Source organism: Nannizzia gypsea, genomic scaffold (genome assembly GCF_000150975.2).
Source record: "Nannizzia gypsea CBS 118893 supercont1.5 genomic scaffold, whole genome shotgun sequence".
Taxonomy (NCBI): Eukaryota; Fungi; Ascomycota; class Eurotiomycetes; order Onygenales; family Arthrodermataceae; genus Nannizzia; species Nannizzia gypsea.
This window is the reverse complement of record NW_003345197.1, coordinates 78,267-98,298: the sequence shown is the minus strand read 5'-3', so window position 1 is coordinate 98,298 and position 20,032 is coordinate 78,267. Positions and strand designations below refer to the sequence as shown.

Sequence of the window (20,032 nt, the reverse complement as noted above, 5' to 3'; positions counted from 1 at the left end):
AGGCGCTTGCAGCAATAAAATAGTAGTCCACCTGTTCAAGTTCAGGTATTTAAGTTATCAGGGCTTTTTGTAGATGACATCCAGGCAGATGGGAGCAAAGATGAATATCAAATAGAATGGAAACATTTTTGAATTTAATTATCCATCTGGTGACGCCGCCTAAGTAAGCCCACCCGTTGGTTTTAATTCGTAGCTAGCGTACACCATTGATTGTCTCGGGACACATAATGTCGAGCAACTCTGGAGAAGTGCTGTTCATCAAGGCAAATTTCAAGGTGCAAGACTCCAATCCAACCACCAAACCCACAGCCGTCAGCGAGTAGCTTATTTCTTGGCCTTCTTGACACCCTTGACCTTGGCTGTTCCTCTGAGCTTCTTGGCTCTGATCTTGCTGCTCTTGCCTGTTAGGAGAAAAATGAAGTGTCAGTATAAAGCTTGTGTACGATGGGGAAAGGCGGCCTCCTGATGAAAATATTGAGGAAGGGTATTGCGAAACGGAAACATACGTTGTTTTCTGCTTGGTTTCTCGATCTTGTCGACAGTGCCATAACGAACGAGTCTGTAACGGGGCTCGAACTTCTTCAAGGCCTCGGCGGAGTCATAAACGAGAGCGAAGCCGGTGGTCTTTCCACCACCATAGTGGGTGCGGAGGCCGAATACTGATATTTGGTCCTTGTTGGCCTTGTAGAGTTCTCCGAGTTTCGTCCTCAGGTCATCCTTGGAGATGTTTGCGCGGTTAGGATGAAGAATGTCACTGTTTCCCAGATACCACACCTTCGTTAGCTGATTGTATCCTATAATGCAAAGTTCAAATGCGCAATCTGCCGTCGCTCAGAGACCCCCCCGCCTATCCTTCTACCACTATATCCGTCCCCTTTCATGTATATTCCCCTGATATTTCTCTCTGTTGCAATCTTCCTCATCACTTCAAGCGAATTTGTCGACTGCGCGGGGGGTATGGGTGCGAAAAGAAAGGGCAATCAGGATCCAAAAATCAATCACTTACACAACCATCTGCTTTCTGCCCAACAGTGGGTTGCGGATGAACTTGCGAGTCCGCAGGGTAACGGGGGCGTCAGCCATGGTGTCGGAGCGTGATGCGAGAGGGCCTCCGGTGGACGTTAAACAGAATCTTCAGAACGACGAAGATTCGCGCAGCGTTGGTCGATGGGAGGCGTTGTTCGATTGCTCGGTCGAATGTTTTTGTCGCTGTCATCGAACTTTCGATGGTTTAATTTCGATTTTTTTGCTGATGCATGGTGTGGGTTCTCGGCTAGGGCCAGCCAGACGCGGTTAGCCTGGCTTATGTCAGCAACGCGACCTAACATTGGACTTCTGTCGAAGCTGACAAAACTCCAACGACGACGACGCAAAAAGAGACGATAGAGGACATTTTGGCTGGTGACCAGACGATGAGGTAGACTGCAGCGGAGGAGAGACAGTCTAAGCCATGGCATCGATATTCCCTGCTGAAGCGGCTGGCCTTAGGATACTCGCTGCGCAATATTTCCAGGCCGTCGAGGTGCAACGCCTGCGTTTTCCACCAGGCAGCACACTCCTCAGGCCTCAGGTGCAACGATGGATTAACCAAAATATGTTCTGCGAGGCCACAGTATGGCCGTTACCGCCGCTGAACTACCGTAGTCGGGTTCTCAAAATAATCCTATCAAAAATTGAAGAGTCGTTCACCGACCCTGAGGAGGATGTACGAAGTCCACAGACCCCCTTTTCTTCCCACGCATATTCCCCTTTCCTGATGCATTAACAAATACTACATATCTTTTGCACAAACAAATCCCCATTTTCCTATTTCGGTTGCTTCTGCGCTTCGCTGGTTTGCAACTCAGACCCTGACCATGGAGATTTTCTCTTTTCTCCTTTTTCCTACTCTTAGGAGATCCTAGATGATCTCATGGCAAGCTGGGGTATTCTCATTTCTCGCCCCAAACCGTCACCGCTTGAACAAACCCAACAATTGTCCTACATCAAGTACACACCGCCTATGGTACTAGATACGCGACACGAAGAGGGCATCATCACGCTAGAAAATCGAGGCCTGATCCTCGTCGCTGGCACCACTGGTTTTCGGACCTGGGAAGCCGCGTTGCATCTCGGAACATTTCTCTCCACTCGAGCGGGCAAGGAACTCGTCAGTGGGAGAAATGTTCTTGAACTAGGAGCGGGAACAGGGCTTGTATCCATGTACTGTTTGAAGTGTCTCGGCGCTAGCAAGGTAATGGCCACAGATCGGGATCCAGCTTTGATTGCGAATATACAAGAATGCATTTCTTGGAACAAGCTGGATTCGAAGCAGATTACTGCTTCTATCTGGGAATGGGGTACTCCACTTCAGCACTCCGATAATGCGAAGGACAATGGACGATGTTTCCCTGTTGACACCGCATTTGGCGCCGACCTGGTATGCATAGTTGAACCACACACTTTTACTAGAACACTTTTGAATAGATCACTAATTATTATGACACGGGCACCGTTCCCATTGCTGTCCGTCCGTCGAACCCGTAGCTTTATGACGTGGACTTGATTCCCCTATTTTTATCGACTCTGGAGGACTTGTTTGATAACTATTGTCTAAAGGAATTTATTCTCTCGGCCACACTTCGTAACCAGGAAACTTTCAATGCGTTCCTCAACGCCTGCAGTACGAGCCGCTCTTTACATTGTTTAGTTTAGCGTTAAGGTGTGGTTAGTTACGTCTGCTGACCCAGCTCGTCTCTCGCTTCAGGGGCATCGAACCTACAGGCCTGCCAAGTTACGTTTGAATCGCCGCCAGAGGAAGCCCAAGATGGGTTTTTCCATAGCACCAGCACTCCGATACTAATATACAAAGTAACATCGTTGCGCCCGACCACGTTAGGCTGAGGCCTATGTGACCATCACAACCACAACGATTTTGCTGCATGTCTGCTCATGAAAATGTAACATGTCTCCTCTCTGGCTACCCCTTACTACCATTTGTCACTATGCGCCTTACTAGTTACGACTTACTGGATTTCAATACAGGTTTTAGCCTACAGCTATCAACCTCACCAACTTCCATATAAAGACATTATACGAATGACCATGCTCCCGTCTCTTAACATCTCTTACTGCATGTTTTCTATTTCATCGGATCCATAGGAATAAAGGAATGTCCAATGCATGGTAATTGCTTAAAATAGAACCCGTTGTTTCTCCCTTGGTGTAACTAGTTATTATTATGTCGTACTTCCCACGCGCTATAGTTACTTTCTGCCTCTAACTATTTTTACGGCTCAGGGTCCCATTATACTTTACTCAACGGCTTCTCACACACACTAAACGTCCTTGATGTATCACTGGCATGCTGTGAGCAACGGAACTATCTACCCCTAAAGCCTGCATACAGGGATGGCCAGTACTACATATGAGCACATATAATTATGTTTTAGTTTATTACACGGCCTTTCAGTCTCGATTTACCCCTTCTTTTATGTTGCATATGTACATCGTTTTACAAGACATTATGCACGCTCCATATCATGATACAGTGAGTAGCAATATTTCAGGCCACCACATAATTACCATCAACAAACTAGTTTAAGCAGATGGTCCACTTTCTGTTCAAGGCCTTTGGTGTAAGGGTAGCTTGCGGTGTGATATCTACCTCTCAAAAGTCCAACATCCGTTTCTGGGAAATTCAAGGTTAAGCACCCAACTAGTTAACTAACTAGTTACCTAAGTTAACGAGCATAAAAATGGAACGTAGGCTAAATCAGGATTTCCTTCACTCGACAAATTTAAAAACTTGCTGGTTGTACATATATCAACGATTATCTACTACTGTTGTCAAAGCAGGACACCCCAAGCATAGTTGGCTCATGGTCTCCCCGCCCAAGTTGGAAACACTCTGACGCGTTTATATATTATTGATTGTAGTAAGCCATAACTAGTCAATCCTGGCATTCGGTGGTTAACTACCACGGGATTTCCACTCCAGTCTGGGTTACAAACTTCCCAGAAAATTTATCACGACTGGCCTCATCAATGATAGCAATAACACCTTTGACGCTATCCTCTAGAGTGTCAGGGGGTCCCGCCTCATAGTTCCATGCTTTGGCCATAAACTCGCCCATCTTCGTCTGCACCCATCCGGGGTGAAGAGCTACACTAACAATCCCACTTTGAGCCATCTGGAGATGAATTGACTTCGTAATGTGGTTGACTGCGGCTTTACTTGGGCCATAGGCGCCACCAGGGAAAGGCTCCATTTGCCCAATGGATCCCATAGACGAGGAGAGAACGATAAACTTTGGCGGCAATCCCGTTGCCCCATTTCCCTTCTCCAACAGGTCTCGGAGTGCTTGGAGAACCATCAAAGGCCCAATAGTGTTGATTTCAAAGCACTCACGGAGATGTTCGGCAGTCATTTCAACCGACGGCATTACAGTAGTGACATGACCCGCAGCACATATCACGGTGTTGACGTAATTTAAATTGCCCGCGGCAATATCAACGCGGTTGCGGATGATTTGTGGTGTGGTTCTCATAGAGAAATCAACATGAACAACATGAAGAACGCTATTCTCTCCCTTGGGTGACCGTCCCATAGCTTCTAGAAGTGCAGTAGCGCTCGATTCATTACGAACGATGCCGATGACAGTGGTGGAGGGGCGGGCAATATACGCCTGGGCAAGGCCAAGGCCTACACCTCGACTGGCACCAGTGATAACATAGACGGTATTCGAAGACATTGCAGACGCAGAAACTAGAAATTTAAAACGCTGTGTGGAGGATATTCCAAAATTTCAGTTACCAGACGGGAAGGGAGAGGAAAAGTAATCAAGTGAGGGGATGCCGGGTATATATAGTGATTTATCATGCGTGTACTGGCAGTAGACTAACTATCAGCCTGATGGGGCCGCACAGCCGCCTTTATGGCTAGGGTAATAAGCTCAGATCATCTTTGTGGCTGCTGTAGGATTCGATATGCTGGTTCATTCTTATTTGAATAGATATCTATGAATATTTTTGCTTTCACACTTGCAGGATTGCCATTTCATTCTTTCCATATTAATATCGCCATTAGTCAGTTTTAACTAGTTTAGAGTTTAAACTAGTTACATTATCTAAGTTTGCTAACCTTACATAGTTAACTAGTTAGCTGATTAACCTTAACTAATTAACTAGTGAATTGTCATTTTTAAGGTTAACTTATTAGTTATCTTAAAGGAATCTTCCTTGGCTAATTAAAATCACTTAACTCGCTGAATAGACAGTATTGATCGATCACACTCCATCCAATTAATATACAGGGAGTGATCACTTATCCCTGTCCTACGGTCTAATCAAAAGGTAAATAGCTAGAACTGATCTTCTCTATACAGCTTGTTAGAAAAATAGCCTGTTAATTCTTACTTAAGGAGCCTTAGTTAGCCAATGGACCACCATATCCATTATATATAGGCTGTTATAAAAAACTTTACTTACCCCTTGAGCTCTTGAGACTGATTAGCTTGCTAGAACTATGAGGCTAGCTAATCTAGCATATTGTTACCACAGATTTGATACAATAACAATATGGAATAGTTTTTAAACCTATGAGCTGGAAATAATGATCTCCTCTCCGCTTTACATGCTACTACGACATGGACAAAGCGGGGGTTTCACATCCTGTATGTAAGTCTCTCTTTTTCTACTGTGCCACAGGTACAACCGTTTTTTATAGTGAATGCAGTAGATATAAGTTTGCATACCGCCCTGTTACAATAAAGCAACCCCTCACTTGCACTATGATAAAAAGGAGCTGCTATCCCTAAAATATGTGATTTTGAGGTCTATACTTCCTATACTCTTATATAGTAAGTATTTGGGCTGCATTCAGCTTGGCCAATACCTCTAGACACACTTATTAAAGATGCCCATGAAGATGCTACTGCGACGGTACCATGTTATTATGCTTCTGTTACTCGGCGTGGTAGTAGCCCTGCCAAATACCCATCGCACTATTGAGGAACTTCCCAGAATTCCCGAAGGGTGGGTTCAGGGAAAACCTCCATCCCCTGACACCACCGTGCGCATGAACCTGGCCCTTGTGCAGCGGAACGCTCACGTATTTGAGCAAATGGTTCTCGACATTTCAACTCCAGGACATCGAAGCTATGGCAAACATCTGTCCAGAAGGGATCTGAAACGGCTTCTCCGGCCACGCTTGGAGACCTCTGACTTAGTATTATCCTGGCTTAAAGACTCAGGCATACCCAAGCGGTCAATTGTGAATGATGGAGACTGGATACATTTTGTCGTTTCGATTTCGCAAGCTGAAAAAATGCTCAAGGCCCGGTTTTATCACTTTCATGATTTACAAGACCCCAGAGTCTCCATAATCAGGACTTTAAACTATTCCGTTCCAGCTCACTTGGTCCCCCATGTTTACATGGTCCAGCCAACGACGAAGTTTGGGAAACCAACGAACTATGGCAAGTCGATCGCAAGATTAGAAACTATCCACCCATCTAGCAACTCAACCAAGAACTGCAATGTCACAATAACTCCAAAATGCTTACGAGAGCTTTACAAAATGGGAGATCACATAGCCGAACGTGACTGCCGAAATGTCATTGGAATCTCGGGATATCTGGGCCAATACGCCCGATATAGCGACTTCTACAAGTTCATTGAGCTCTATGCACCGGAAATTAAGGATGCTAATTTCTCTGTGGAACACATCGGAAAGGGCCAGAATCTGCAAAACTCGACAAGAAACAGCATTGAAGCGAGTCTGGACATCGACTATGCTCTTGGGCTCTCTAACGCTTCAGCAGTGTTTTATACAACAGGTGGCAGAGGCCCTCTGGTTCCGGACCTCGATCAACCTGACCAAGAGCATAATTCTAACGAACCATACCTGGATCAATTACTTTACCTTCTAGGCCTACCACAGGAGAAACTCCCTGCAGTGCTTTCGACCTCTTATGGAGAAAATGAACAGAGCGTGCCTGAGAGGTTCTCCCGCGCTACTTGCAGCCTATTTGCTCAATTAGGGGCCCGAGGCGTCTCAGTTATTTTTAGCAGCGGAGATAGTGGTGTTGGCTCATCTTGTTTAACAAACGGCGAAAAGAGAGTTCCCCGTCTTAATCCAACGCTGCCCGTTTGTCACATCTGTTGGTGCAACTTTTAGAACGAATCCCGAGCAAGCTATCGATTTCTCATCCGGCGGATTTTCTGATCGCCATTCCCGTCCAAGATATCAAATACATGCCGTTCAGAGTTATTTGGATAAACTCGGTGTCCAGTGGGAAGGGTTATATAATCCGAGAGGGCGTGGTATTCCTGACGTCTCGGCCCAAGGAGCTAATTTTGCAGTGTATGATCACGGTAAAGTAATGATGGTATCGGGCACAAGGTAAGACACCAGTTCCTATGGCGCTTTTGGGTATAATATAATAGGTCACCTCAATGTTAGATATCAATATTTGCTAACTCTATCAGTGCATCGGCTCCTGCATTTGCCGCCATTATTGCCAACCTTAATGCCATCCGCTTGCGCGCCAACAAGCCCCGTTCTCGGCTATTTGAACCCTTTTATATACGGAAAGGGCAGAAAGGGCTTCACAGACATTGTTTATGGAGGATCGAAAGGATGTATTGGTGATAATTCAGCTGGGGGAACCGCACCCATAGTGCCATACGCAAGCTGGAATGCTACCGAAGGTTGGGACCCGGTAACTGGACTTGGAACCCCAAATTTTCAAATTTTAGCTAAGATAGTCCAGCATATGGAATAGCCTGGCAGCAACGTTTTATGGTCAGCAGTTTTGTCGTGATTCATTTTATTGATATGCAACAATATGAAGTATGCTACAAAAATGTTTTCGACTAATTAGTTAACTAACTAGTTATTTGGTTAGCTTGGTAAAATTTCTTAGTAAAATTTATAACTGGTAGCCATGGGTAGTTAATATTGCGCTCTTGATACTCCGTATATATCCATATAATACAAAATTTGAAATTCATTAATCATGCACATTGATCTAATTATCAAATAACAGAAAGCCAACATTTTCGCCACCTTTGTCACATATGAAATATAAACAGTAAGAAAAATTCTCCTAAACGGGTCCCTTCCATGGATCGGCGTCTCCTAGCTTTTCAACAACCAAGCCTGCGCTACCTGGGTTCTTGAAACCAGCAGCCAGTTGACGCTCGTAACTAATTTGACGGAGGCGCTCTGCTTCCTTAGGGGTAAGACGGAGGTATATTTCGACACCAAGGGCGTGGAGCATGAACGATATCCAGATAGCTGTACCAAAACTGAGGTTGAACGCTGCACCAGCTGAGGCAGGGTTGCTTAAGTTAAGGGAAGCCGGGACTGGAACCATGATGTTTGTAGAATTTGGTGCGGTGCATTGTGGGAAGAGTTTTGCTAGCTTTTCGGAAGCAGTAACAGCATTTGAAGCACCATTTAGGAAAGTGAACTGGACTTGATCGCATGACCACACGTCGTGGCGTAGATTTGGGAGGGCACCCAGGATAGAAGCGGAGATTATGAGGCAGATTCGGATGGTAATGATACACCCCATGTAGAACATAGTGCGTAGCATCCAAGCGCGATGTTGTTCGAGTTGCTTGCAGCGAATATTGTAGAGTGCAAGGCAGAAAGAAACTGTACAGGCGATGACCACCGTAATCACTGCGGACTGGATGTCCACGCCACCGCCAAATGAGTGTTCCATGATCATAAGCGCTCCCGCGTGTGAAATCAAAAGCAGGACAAAGATGATGTAGCCATTGATACGGTGCAACAATATCCACTTGTGTCGAATTATCGGAATAAACTGGAAGATGACAAGAATGCCACATGGTAGCACGGCGGCAAGATGTAAGAGGAGGCCGACTCTATCGCGGCCCATGCGCGTGAAATACCATTGACCAGGAACGGAATCGTTCTCAAAGATATCAAAGTTTAGGAATGAGAAACGGGCGAGCGTGAATCCGAGGAGAGCACCAGCAAATATAAACCAAAGAATGAAGTTGTATCCTTTTTTGTACCCTATTGAGTTGTGTACAGTAGAAAAGCCCTGAAGGAAGGACTCTGCGAAAGTCATTGTGAATAGTAGACGATTTTAGACAGATGGGACTTGTGAGTTTGAGTGTGAGTGTGAGGATGAGGAGAGATGATTGCAATAGAAGCCTGGGGAATATCACTCTTGGAGGCAGGATGGACTCTTATATATATCTCATCTCCCTTGACCTAACCAACTGGCCTGGGTACAACTCGAGCATCCGTTGGAAGAGAGAAAAAAAAAAACAATTCGATACAAGAAAGGCTGAGCAGAATGGCATTGGCGTTGTACCACAATTGAAACTATGCCAAGAGCCACTTCGGGTTTGACGGGACTAGGCATGAATCCTCCAGATTTATTCTACTTACTTTTCCAACAGGAAAAGTAAGCATGAGTGGTTGGAGCGTTAACATGATCAACCTAGCTGCATAACACGAGCAGGCATGATCGACGATCACGGAATGCTGTTTGGCATCCTCCGCAAAGAAGTTTCTGCTCATTTCAGTTGTCACCCTTGCTGTAACAATGTCTGACCTGTAATCAAGGCGGCATTTATCAGGTATCGCTCAAGACAACTGTTGGTGCTAGCAAGCCGAAACATTGTCAGCAGCCAGCAGTCGCCGAATGCAAAGGCAGGATAAGTGGCCCAAAGTGTTGGCTAGTGGGTCGACGCTGAGATTCAGGCCAGAGATTGTCAAGTCACAGCTTCTGGATCTCCTTGGGCCAACGACCAGCCCGCGAGGTTGGGAAGCATCGATGATGCGTCAATAATCAGCCGCCATGGTACGTCCGAAGCAGCGCTCGGCACGGAGATTGTGCAGGGAACACGCCCACAGGCATAATGACGCCTCTTATTGTCGTCAAAGAAATGAGCAACCCCCCTGACTTATTCTTACTCATACGTGCGCTGAAAGCAAATGTTGGTAAGAAAGTTATTTTAAGCAGTTGGTCCAAGCCACGAAACACGGCACAGCCTTTGTAACACGTGACTCATCTGCGCGGCAAGGATAAATATTTAGCCGCCGACACCTAGCTCCGTTTGAGGATGGTATCATCTCCAGTCTCATTTAACTGATAACCCCAAACAGCATAACAAACGCCCAACCAGCCCGTTGCTGCCACATTATCATTCTACCAAAGAGCACTGGAGCACTGCCATAGCCCTGTTTTGTTGTTTCCTCTTGCCATTTGCTTGCCTCTGCCACCTTCTTTCGTCATGGCCTACGAAGAGCTCCGTGCTCTCATTCGAGACCTGCACCGGACTCTAGATCAGAAGCATGTGGATAAAACGGCCGCGCTCCTAACTCGTGCGAAGCGTGCACTTCTCCAGCTAAACGCCCTCATTCCCACCAGCTCGACTCCTCATCCACTCATCTCCCTTGCTCGTGAAATCCTCGAGCTAGGCGCCATCACATCAATACGCCAAAAAGATGCCCCTTCCTTTACCCGGTATTACCAGCAACTACAGCCATTTTACGACACTGAAAGACATTTACAGGCAGCCTTCGCGGAGGAGGCTGAGATAAACTTAAAGACAAGCCAACGAAGCAAGATCACCGGTCTCTACTTGCTATTGCTATTAAGCATGGGGAACAACACTGAATTCCACACTGTTTTGGAAGGCCTCGTGGTGGAAGCATCTTTGAAAGGCCACCCCGTTGAGACTGACCCGTTCATTAAGTACCCCGTTGAACTGGAGCGGAGCTTGATGGAAGGCAGCTATGATAAAGTCTGGCGTGAAACTAAGTCAGAAAGAGTTCCATCGGAAGACTTCGGGCTATTTTCATCGGTATATCCACCCTTTCCTTGCTCTATTTTTTCTGGCCTGGGCCATTGATGCTAATGTTTGGTTGATAGATCCTTGTTGGTACTATTCGAAGTGAAATTGCCGACTGCTCTGAAAAGGCCTATCCATCACTCCCTGTGTCTAATGCCAAAAATTTATTGTTCCTCGACTCCGAAGGTGCTGTTGTAGAGTTTGCTAAAGGACGGGGATGGACTTTGAAAGATGGACGGGTATACTTCCCTAGTCAACAAGAACAGGAGGAGCAGAATACTCCCCAGAAGGCCGGCAAAGAAATTACATTAACAACGGGATCCGTAATCGAGAATACAATCGGATACGCTAGGGACCTTGAAACCATAGTTTAAAACTCAGATACCACTTTTGATGTCACACCTCTAGATCCAAGCTGCGAATATTACTGTGGTTTTGTTTTTATATGTTTAGCGATGACCTTGATATCACGGTTTTATTTTCCCTCGCCCAGTCAAGTTGATTTCTCATAATAATTATACTGTTGCTTCCCATATGCACACCCTTTTATCGTAGAAACTGCTGGATAAACAGAGCAATTTACCTGGTTCTTTGTAATTCTGCCACACATCTGAAGCATAATTCATGCTCTCATGCTCAGTGAATTGGGCAATAACTTTGACATCCCATGTGCCTCCAGCTCCTGGATTCTTCGAAGAATAGGTCACACTGATTACCCGGGCTCCGCCGTGCATACAGCTAGCAAGGATGAGATAGCTAGTCAAGGCTCCCTGTGAAGGCTCCACGGGCTTGTTCTCGATTCTCAGAAGCTTTAGTCTCCAAACTCCTCCACCAAGATCCAGATCTGCAAGAACTTGTCTGCGAGTCCCGAATCGATATACTCGAACATGTTGATCATAACTACCCGTAAGGATGATTGATTCTCCATCTTGGTCACATAGCGGTAAAATAGCAGTAACACCACCTTCATGGTATCTCCCCCGATCGTTGATGGGTAGATTGTCGGTGTCAAAATCAGAGTCATTGGAAAGAGTGAATTTCCGGACCTGATTAAAATCGTCTCCGCTGAAAAGGAAAAGTTGACCATCATTCCTCCTTTGAAATGCCAAGCTCCAAATCTCAATTGGAATACCTTCCATGCAAGTCTCTTTGATTGACTCTTGTTCTATCATGAGAGACGCATGATCCTTCCGAAAAACCGAAACCTGCCCATCGGAAAATGAGACAGCAAAGCCAACAGTAGGTGAGACAGTATCATCTGCTTCTATGGGAAAGGGTGGAACCCAAGCTAGGAATAAACTGAGCTTCGTGTCATCGTTGCGCACTCTGAGAGTATTCAGAAAACATATAGAAACTTCTGACCCAGCACTTTTTGGAAATTTCTCAATTTTATATAATGACACTTTTCCTGCACTCAATGCAATAGCAAAGAGGGAAGGATCATGCGGAGAGAACTGGAGGTCAAATACGGCGTGAGGGAGCGCCAGCCTTTGCACCTGAGAGCTAGACGCTTGTTAGTGACTAACATCATCTACGACTAAATCTTTAGAAACTCGGAGGCAGGCTATAGGTTTAGGAAAAGAAACTTACAGATGATACGATTGAGTATCTAGCTTGAATAGCTGAAGACTGCCTGAGCGAGACGACTCAGGAGATGAATCGTTGGCGTTAGATTCATCGACAGTCAAGAGATAAGTCCCAACTATCACAAAATCCGGGGCTGTTGGGCAAAACTGGAGACAGCTGGGAGGTTGGTCGAGGAATATGGTAGAAAAGCTACTGGAATCCCTGGTAATTGACATTATTGTAGAAAATATGTGGTATGTTAACTTTTCTATTGTGAGTGGAAGAATAATGAGAGGCTAGGTACGGAGCATAGAAGGTCGAGGTTAAATTTAGTTGTAACTTCGGCTACCCCCTATATAATTAGTTAAGTTATTTATTAGCTAAGGTTATGTACATAGGTTAAGTTAGTTTAAATAATTAAATTAACAGTGAAGTTATTCGCTGAATAACAGCGAGACGACATTCTCATTAAGCTTTATGCAGCCATCGAGTACAAATGGGAAGTTTGGAATATCTGGCCCATTTCATTCTAATTTATATAGCTGTAGGTTCCGTCGCGGCAATCAATGCTATAACCAAAGACGCATATGCCGTTCCAGGAGCCGGAGGGAAGAGTCGAAATGGAAACGTGTCCTCCATTCAAGACTGCCAGCAAACATCAAAATAGCTACGGCTTAAGTCAAATAAATGTCCATTAATGTAGTGATCCAGGAGTGCTGCGGTAGCATGACCTGTCAACTTTCAAAATGATAAAGGCCTTGTCAATGTGGCATATACCGTGAAAGTAGGTTACGCAGTACTGAAGTCCAGTATGAGAACAAATTGCTGCTTGCTCCCCGATATCGTACCAAATATTGAAATCTGGGTTAGAGACATCGTATAGATGTTCTCCTAGCAGGATATTCAGACGTTGGGACGGATATAAGTGGGGCAGAATAGATGAAGATATATCCTGCTTCTCGAATTATTTTTGTCCCAGTGCAAATGGGAGCAGTCCGGGCTTTCCTACAGACGTTATTGTCGACTTGGAGTGGGCGGAATTTTGTATTTCATGTGTCTGACTGTTCCTCATTGACCATGAGTAATTCGCACTTAGCCCAAAGTTCTTTGACCCCCTTAACCTCACCCCAAATTGAAAGCAGGGATTGTATCTCAATCCAATCATTTTCTGCGTCATCTCTTTTCCCAGAGTCTAGTAATCGTTTCAATCGGTGTGGGGTATCTAACGCCCATAATACGGTTGCCTTTTCGGGGCTTATTGTCTTGGTCTGTTTCTCATTTCCCTGGGTTGGTTTATCGCTAGGTTGATTTAACTCTTCCTGCTCCCGAATGAGTGACATAGCAGTATCCGCAACAAATCCAACAGCAGGAGCCAGCGTTTTTGTCATTAGAACAGGGGTTCCTTCCTCTTCAAGAATCGACCTCATTTTCCCGATAGTTTCAACAGCTTTTATAAGCTTCGAATAATTGTCATAGACTAACGCCTTTCGCTCCCCATCCAAAGTTTTGATGTCACTGACAAGGGAGTTTTCAGCTCGTAATATAGTGGCCAAGGATGAGGTAGCAAGTAGGTGGGCCACATAGCCATCTGCATCGAAATCTGGGCTGTCAAGTTCGCTATTCGAGATTCGGCTTGCAGGACGCAATGGGCCCTCTGGTGTAGGTGGAACGCTCCTTGGCCTCGATTGATTTGAAGGTTCGGTTCTGTTTGGGTGCAAGTTATAATAGTCTCGTAAGGCAACCCTGTTCCGCCGTAGTGTATTACTTGGAGGGTCTGCTCTGGGTGTGAAGGTAGTGCTTTCGACTGATGGGCGGCGAGATGATGCAGGTGTTGGGGACTGAGCAGACGCTATTGAAGGTCGAGGGGAGGATACAGTTGACATGATAAAACCAGGGAATGGTAAGATTGTTATGGTGGTTTGTTTTAGAATTGATCATCTAAAGTATGATATTGTTTGGTGCCCATGGACGATGATATCGGGATGAGACGGTGATTAGGTAGCAGTGATGGTCCGTGCATAGCTAAGTTATTTAACAGGTAACCACTAGTTATTGGCTGGTTGACTAATTTATGACTAACCAGCTAACTTGCTAGTCCTTGCAACTTCTGCCAGCTACGCGTCTGATGAACAAACACGACATCCAATGCCGTACTTTTTGCCTCTAGGCATCACATTCACAATTAGATTCATGGGCCAATGGCACCAGATCCACATACCTACATAAGGGACCACCTTCTGAATACGAAGTCGCTGCCAGTTTCGGAAGTATGGCTCTCAGAATTTCTTTCTGCCCAACGGCCGGGAACCACACCCCTTGCTGCCCTAACCCAAACTGCGTTGTTCCGACTCCTTGCCTCTGATTTTACCAATTCACTTGAGATACCAAGTTCAAACTTGAGGCAGGTACTGCCTACAGATGTCACTGACCCGAGCATCAAGGAAAGGTGCATATCTGGGCCTGTTCCTGTCCAAATCTTTGATATAGAAGACATTGGAACTAGCATATGGAGCCAAGTGGAAGCTATTGAGAGGATTGAGAGAGGTGAATCAATAAGGGGGAGAGAAGTTATTAGAACGGTACCACAAGCCGCCGAGGTTGAAGAAGGGATTAGTACCATGAACACTACAAATGCTATTGGAAGGCAATCGGCACCATCCGCTAGTTCTGGGGAGCATGCAAAACTAGGAGGGCCGCACCGACTCATCTTGCAGGACTGCAAAGGCACGAAGGTAACAGCTATAGAGCTGAAACCTCTAGATGCAATAAAAATAGGAGAAACAGCGATTGGAACAAAGCTACTGATCACTAATGCTATTGTCGCGCGTGGGATGGCCCTTTTAGATCCAGAATGTGTTACAATCCTTGGAGGTAAAATTGAAGGACTAGACAGCCAATGGAAAGCTGGTCGGAAAAGAAGACTCCTATCGGCACTGAACCCACCAGAAAATACCGGTTCAGCATGATGTTTATTAGACCTAGGATGATTGCGGCACCTTAATATCTAGTATTACTGCTGAGAACGAAATCGCCGGGATCTAATTCAGGAACAACACTGGCTCAGCTCGTCCCAGCCATTTTTAGACCAAGGTGCCACCATGATCGCGCTTAATGCGCTTTTCCTTGTCCCGACTAGTGAATATGCCTGGCAGACGACTTCGGCGTTGAGTCTTCCACGGGGCGGAATGTTGACCAATGCTGTTCGAACAGCCATCTCAGCAGCGTATTTTTCAGTCGACATTGAAGAGAGGGCCATCCATCCTCGTGGCTCGCTTGGTGAAATCATTATAGACGTTGCAGCTTGTCTCAGCATTTCAGATGTACGCATTGTCTCCACTTCGGCCTCATATCTCAGAGCGGGAATGCTTGCAAGCAGCTTCACAATTTTCCCAGTGCTATGGGTATCTAGGTCACTTCTTACTCTCAAAGCTTGGAGATCTGATTCCACAGCCTCAATGGCGTCCTCATCCATATCTAGAAGGGCAATGACCCCTAGCAAAGTGATAGATCCCACATGCTCAGGGTGTTTTTCAACGCTCTCAAAGAGCTGTTCCCGAGCAACCAGTCTCTCTTCGTCTCCACCCTTCGCCCACAGTACCTGTGCAAGCAAACAAGTAACATCCGGTGAACTGTCGGCCTCTTGAATAGCACTACGGAACATCTCAATAGATTCATCCATGCGACCAAGATAGTAGAATGCCAAGCCAGCTGTTAAATGGGCTGACAGTCTAATTATCTGGTATAACCCTTCATGGCATTCACGTATACCCTCTTCCGACGACAAATTTATCGCTATTTCTGCGCTGTCTGCAGATTTTTCATATTCAAGGCGTCCTAACTGTATTCGTGCCAAGTCAGCGGATGCCTGTGCATATTTTAGCAGTGAATTGGTGGACTCTGTTGACTCGTATTCTGCTTCCGCCCCTGAACACACTATCTCTAAGTCTGAGATGGCGTCTTCAAGATCGCCAGTGCGTTCAGCAAAAAGGGATGAAAGATGATAATGGAATAATTCGGAAGGCTCCACGTAGCGCAGCTGATGGAGGCCAAACAGAGGCTGGAGTAGTTGGGCTGCTGTCGCTTCAGCGCTAGCACTGATGTCATCAAACATTGACATGGCGTATTGTTGCTTTGGGAAAACTCCACTCGCATTCCCCAGCCCGAAGGCATGTGTAAATAGCTCCCGTGCCTCGATAGCGTCGCCGATAAGCATAGCCAATAGACCTTGGCCTAGCCAGGCATTAGAGTGGTCTGGATCAGCTGACTGCGAACGCGTAAAGGCTTCATTTGCTAATTGATAGTCATCGTTTAGGAGATAAAGCGCTCCAAGATTAGCCCATACGAATGCATTCCTCTCATTGATGTGAAGACTACGAACGAACGCATGCTGGGCTACTTTTGGACTTTGTGACGCAGTCGCGACACCCAGTGCATTCCAAAAATCAGCGTTGCCAGCTTCAAGTTCGATTGCTCTTTTAAAACACTGGGTTGCAGCTTTGATGAACCCATTTCGCCTGCCACTTCTTGAACCCTTCAAAGCTAATGACCGTTGTGTGTGAGCTCGATATTCCGCCCAGCCTAAGTTATACCAGGCTAACGCCTGTGCGTGGGTATCTTTTGTAGTAGCAGATAGCGAATATTTGAAGGCTAAAATGGCTGAGTATATGGAAAGTAACGGGTCCGACTTGTTACTGCTCAGCAAATTTTCAAACAAAGAGTCAAAGCTCTCTCCGATTCCGTCAAGTTCGGAAAGAATATTGAAAGCGGAAGTGTCACAGGCTGTATTGAGTACTGCCTTAAAAGACGTGATTGGCATGCAGCAAGTCTTGTCGCCCACCCAAGAAAAGATAGAAAAGGCATCACCAATTGACTTCCATAAGTTGAAGCCATTGGGATGATAAGTTGTAACAGACAAGCCAGTTTCGATTGCTCGCTTCGCTGTTTGGGTAGCTTCTCCAAAAAATCCAGACTCCGCTGCCTTCCATGCACTCTCAGTTAGAGTTTGTAGCAACGCTACAGATACTCCGAATTCCTCGCTCCTCAGATGCATGACATCTTCGTACATCGTAATGGCTTGTTCGTAGTTCCCGAGCTCTCTTTCCAAATTTGCCATCATGTATTTTGAGTACCATATTTGGCCTCGTTCAGGCTCGGGCAAAGTGCACTCTAATGATTGCGCGTTTCGGAATGCTTTGGTGGCTGCAATGTATCGCCCCGAGTTATAATAACTTTCACCCAGGCCTACCCAGCACTGATAATCATTAGGCGATATTCGTAGTGCGGTTTGAAAATGGACAATGCTCTTTGCGTAGAGTTGTCGGTTTATTTCAACGACACCTAAGACGGCAAAAGGCCAGCTATAGCCAGACCTCTTGGATCCGGGTGAAGGTTTTGCTTTTCCTGAGTCCACAACCCTTCGAGCAATGGCCTCAACCAGGTCCCATTCGCCTTGGCCAGCAAATTCTCGAGCTAAACGCTCAGCTGCCATTATCTCGGAAGATGAAAGTTCCACAGCTTTATGGAAACATCTCTGGGCTCTTTTCTTATCCTTTTTATAATCCGCGTAATAAACTCCAAGGCTGGAGTAGGCTGGTGCGTAGTTCATATCTGCTTGGATGGAAGCCAGAAACTTGGAATAGGCGCCATTGCGGTTCTTCCTGGCTGATACGGACGAATCCAGCTCCCATTCGCAAAATCCAAGGCGGTACAAGACCTCGGCCCGTAGGTTATGCCAGCGTGAATCCAGGGGTTGAACCAAGGGTAAGGTTTCCTCGAACCCTTTTAAGGCAGCAGCCAACTCTCCATTTTGAACCTTGCACCAGAATAACTCGCTGCGAACCTTCGCGTTCTTTTCATCTCTCGTCAAGGCTTGAGCTAGTAAGGCCATAGCGCCAATAAAGTCATGGCCCTCCTCTAAAATCAGGCCTAGCCCGAGGAGACAGCTGTCCTCTTGAGGTTTCCTTAAAAGTATATCTTCAAATATTGCCTTTGCTTCTGGGTGATGTCTAGGGGATTGATATGGAATGAGAGCAGTACCAAGCAGGATATTCAGTGAATCAACAGTGTTCTGGAGCCTAAGGCCCGTTTCTTGCCGTATTTTAGAATTGATAGTCAAACCACTTCGAGATACCTTAACAACCGTTTGAAATTCCTCGAGATGAGAATATACTTCTCCCATGATTCGGTGAGCCAAGACTGAGTCAGAAGCCTGGTCCAAGCCCTCGGCCATTATTAACAGATGATCTTCTACCATTGTTTGAGGTTCAAGTTCGGAGTTCCCTATCGTATTTGTTGCATCACTAGTTTCCTCCACCTGTTGGGGAGGGAATGGGGAAAGGTTAGTGTTAAGGAACCCATTGAGTATCCTACTAAGGCCATGGTCGGGGAACAAGCGGATGAAATCCCTAAGCAAGGTAACATCCAGGCCAGAAAGAGCTTCAGTATCGCTCCAGTCGAATACAATTCTCCAAGCCAGCTCGAATGGGTGCTTGATGATTACCATATCGCGCGCCGCCTTCAGAACCAGTTCGCGGCTTGCGGTTTTCTCCTTGGTAGGAAGAATACAAAGGTGGTCACAATATCTCTGAAGGATCTTTTCTTCATAAGAACGGCGCGTCTCGTCGTCATGTGTCCAATCAATAATTCCTTGGTATATTTCGTTGAGTATACTTCGGTTGAAAGCTTCACGCTTTACCTCTGTAGTGACCTGATCGATTCTTGCACCTAGCCTGGTCCTCCGCTCGCCTATTTCGCGATTGATGAACTCTTTCTCTTCTTGTTCGGCGAGCTCAGCTACACGAAGGTATGCTTCCGAAGGCCGTGGAGCTAGCCCTTCTACACACTTGTAGATACGGCTGGTAGGTAGCTGTAGCTGAAGGGCATGTATATATTGAAACTTAGACCCTTGAACTTTCACGAAGTTGATATACTTGTCTAACACTCCGTGAGCTCGGGTATAATCCTCGCTAGAGGATGAGTTAGTTATTTGATCGTCATAGTTCAGGGCACAAGAATAGACATACGTATCCGCAAAGATATTGCAGAGGCGCTCTACTCCGGAGAATAGCTCTCCAATCGTTTCGGGCCCTGCGACTCGTAGAGTGCAACCAGGCCCTGCCAGGCGGTCTTGTCACTATCCTTTATCCTGATAGCAGACTCATATGCCTTTTCGGATGCATCGTACTCGTTGAGCTTGTCTTTTGCCAGGCCTAAGAAGATGTGCCTTTTAAGGTTGCATTTGAATCAGCTGTTGCATAACTTTACTAGTTAATGGGGTGATAAGCTACTGCAGCAACATACGCATGGTAGTTTTGGGGATCCTGAGTGCAAAGTTCAGATGCCTTTGCGGCTGCCTGGGGGTAGTCTCCTGCATCTAGATCTGCCCTAATCGCCTTCAAAGCGCTTTTAGGAGGCATGGTTCCCAAATCTTCCCTTTCTCACCCTCAGTAGTAGTAGCAGCTAGCCACTCGGTACCTAATTTGTAGCTCTTTACTCCCAGGTTCCACCTAAATCACCAGTCTCGTAGTGTTGTTTCCTAGGCAGTACATGACACTCATAGATTAGGTACCTGGGTATAAGACTTGCCGAAGCGAGGACATGGATTGAAGTTGTTGTTGACTCTTTGGTTTGCAAGTGAGCCTTAGTC

The 20,032-nt window shown here is 45.9% G+C and overlaps 10 protein-coding genes across 10 annotated transcripts; 4 read left to right on the top strand and 6 right to left on the bottom strand.

The window, feature by feature from the left end:
- Nucleotides 1-324: 324 nt before the first annotated feature.
- MGYG_05884 (40S ribosomal protein S24) lies at nucleotides 325-1,083 on the bottom strand (the record flags this gene model as incomplete). Its single annotated transcript, XM_003171289.1, has 3 exons — nucleotides 325-401; nucleotides 507-754; nucleotides 1,007-1,083. The coding sequence occupies 3 exons, from the start codon at nucleotides 1,081-1,083 to the stop codon at nucleotides 325-327; spliced, it is 402 nt and encodes a 133-aa protein (XP_003171337.1).
- Nucleotides 1,084-1,450: 367 nt separating this feature from the next.
- MGYG_05883 (hypothetical protein) lies at nucleotides 1,451-3,082 on the top strand (the record flags this gene model as incomplete). Its single annotated transcript, XM_003171288.1, has 5 exons — nucleotides 1,451-1,705; nucleotides 1,895-2,419; nucleotides 2,527-2,662; nucleotides 2,747-2,850; nucleotides 3,032-3,082. The coding sequence occupies 5 exons, from the start codon at nucleotides 1,451-1,453 to the stop codon at nucleotides 3,080-3,082; spliced, it is 1,071 nt and encodes a 356-aa protein (XP_003171336.1).
- An 874-nt stretch (nucleotides 3,083-3,956) lies between these two features.
- On the bottom strand, nucleotides 3,957-4,733 carry MGYG_05882 (aflatoxin biosynthesis ketoreductase nor-1; the record flags this gene model as incomplete). Its single annotated transcript, XM_003171287.1, has 1 exon — nucleotides 3,957-4,733. One exon carries the CDS (start codon nucleotides 4,731-4,733, stop codon nucleotides 3,957-3,959), a length of 777 nt encoding a protein of 258 aa, XP_003171335.1.
- Nucleotides 4,734-5,896: 1,163 nt separating this feature from the next.
- MGYG_05881 (tripeptidyl-peptidase 1) lies at nucleotides 5,897-7,766 on the top strand (the record flags this gene model as incomplete). The annotated part of the gene is made up of 3 exons (XM_003171286.1): nucleotides 5,897-6,984; nucleotides 7,100-7,384; nucleotides 7,445-7,766. The coding sequence occupies 3 exons, from the start codon at nucleotides 5,897-5,899 to the stop codon at nucleotides 7,764-7,766; spliced, it is 1,695 nt and encodes a 564-aa protein (XP_003171334.1).
- Nucleotides 7,767-8,090: 324 nt separating this feature from the next.
- MGYG_05880 (hypothetical protein) lies at nucleotides 8,091-9,086 on the bottom strand (the record flags this gene model as incomplete). The annotated part of the gene is made up of 1 exon (XM_003171285.1): nucleotides 8,091-9,086. One exon carries the CDS (start codon nucleotides 9,084-9,086, stop codon nucleotides 8,091-8,093), a length of 996 nt encoding a protein of 331 aa, XP_003171333.1.
- Nucleotides 9,087-10,260: 1,174 nt separating this feature from the next.
- Nucleotides 10,261-11,195, top strand: MGYG_05879 (26S proteasome non-ATPase regulatory subunit 8; the record flags this gene model as incomplete). The annotated part of the gene is made up of 2 exons (XM_003171284.1): nucleotides 10,261-10,833; nucleotides 10,902-11,195. The coding sequence occupies 2 exons, from the start codon at nucleotides 10,261-10,263 to the stop codon at nucleotides 11,193-11,195; spliced, it is 867 nt and encodes a 288-aa protein (XP_003171332.1).
- A 141-nt stretch (nucleotides 11,196-11,336) lies between these two features.
- On the bottom strand, nucleotides 11,337-12,623 carry MGYG_05878 (hypothetical protein; the record flags this gene model as incomplete). The annotated part of the gene is made up of 2 exons (XM_003171283.1): nucleotides 11,337-12,324; nucleotides 12,412-12,623. 2 exons carry the CDS (start codon nucleotides 12,621-12,623, stop codon nucleotides 11,337-11,339), a joined length of 1,200 nt encoding a protein of 399 aa, XP_003171331.1.
- An 813-nt stretch (nucleotides 12,624-13,436) lies between these two features.
- Nucleotides 13,437-14,270, bottom strand: MGYG_05877 (hypothetical protein; the record flags this gene model as incomplete). The annotated part of the gene is made up of 1 exon (XM_003171282.1): nucleotides 13,437-14,270. One exon carries the CDS (start codon nucleotides 14,268-14,270, stop codon nucleotides 13,437-13,439), a length of 834 nt encoding a protein of 277 aa, XP_003171330.1.
- A 315-nt stretch (nucleotides 14,271-14,585) lies between these two features.
- MGYG_05876 (hypothetical protein) lies at nucleotides 14,586-15,353 on the top strand (the record flags this gene model as incomplete). Its single annotated transcript, XM_003171281.1, has 1 exon — nucleotides 14,586-15,353. The coding sequence occupies one exon, from the start codon at nucleotides 14,586-14,588 to the stop codon at nucleotides 15,351-15,353; it is 768 nt and encodes a 255-aa protein (XP_003171329.1).
- Nucleotides 15,354-15,430: 77 nt separating this feature from the next.
- MGYG_05875 (superkiller protein 3) lies at nucleotides 15,431-19,802 on the bottom strand (the record flags this gene model as incomplete). The annotated part of the gene is made up of 3 exons (XM_003171280.1): nucleotides 15,431-19,352; nucleotides 19,442-19,609; nucleotides 19,687-19,802. 3 exons carry the CDS (start codon nucleotides 19,800-19,802, stop codon nucleotides 15,431-15,433), a joined length of 4,206 nt encoding a protein of 1,401 aa, XP_003171328.1.
- Between the last annotated feature and the right edge of the window lie 230 nt (nucleotides 19,803-20,032).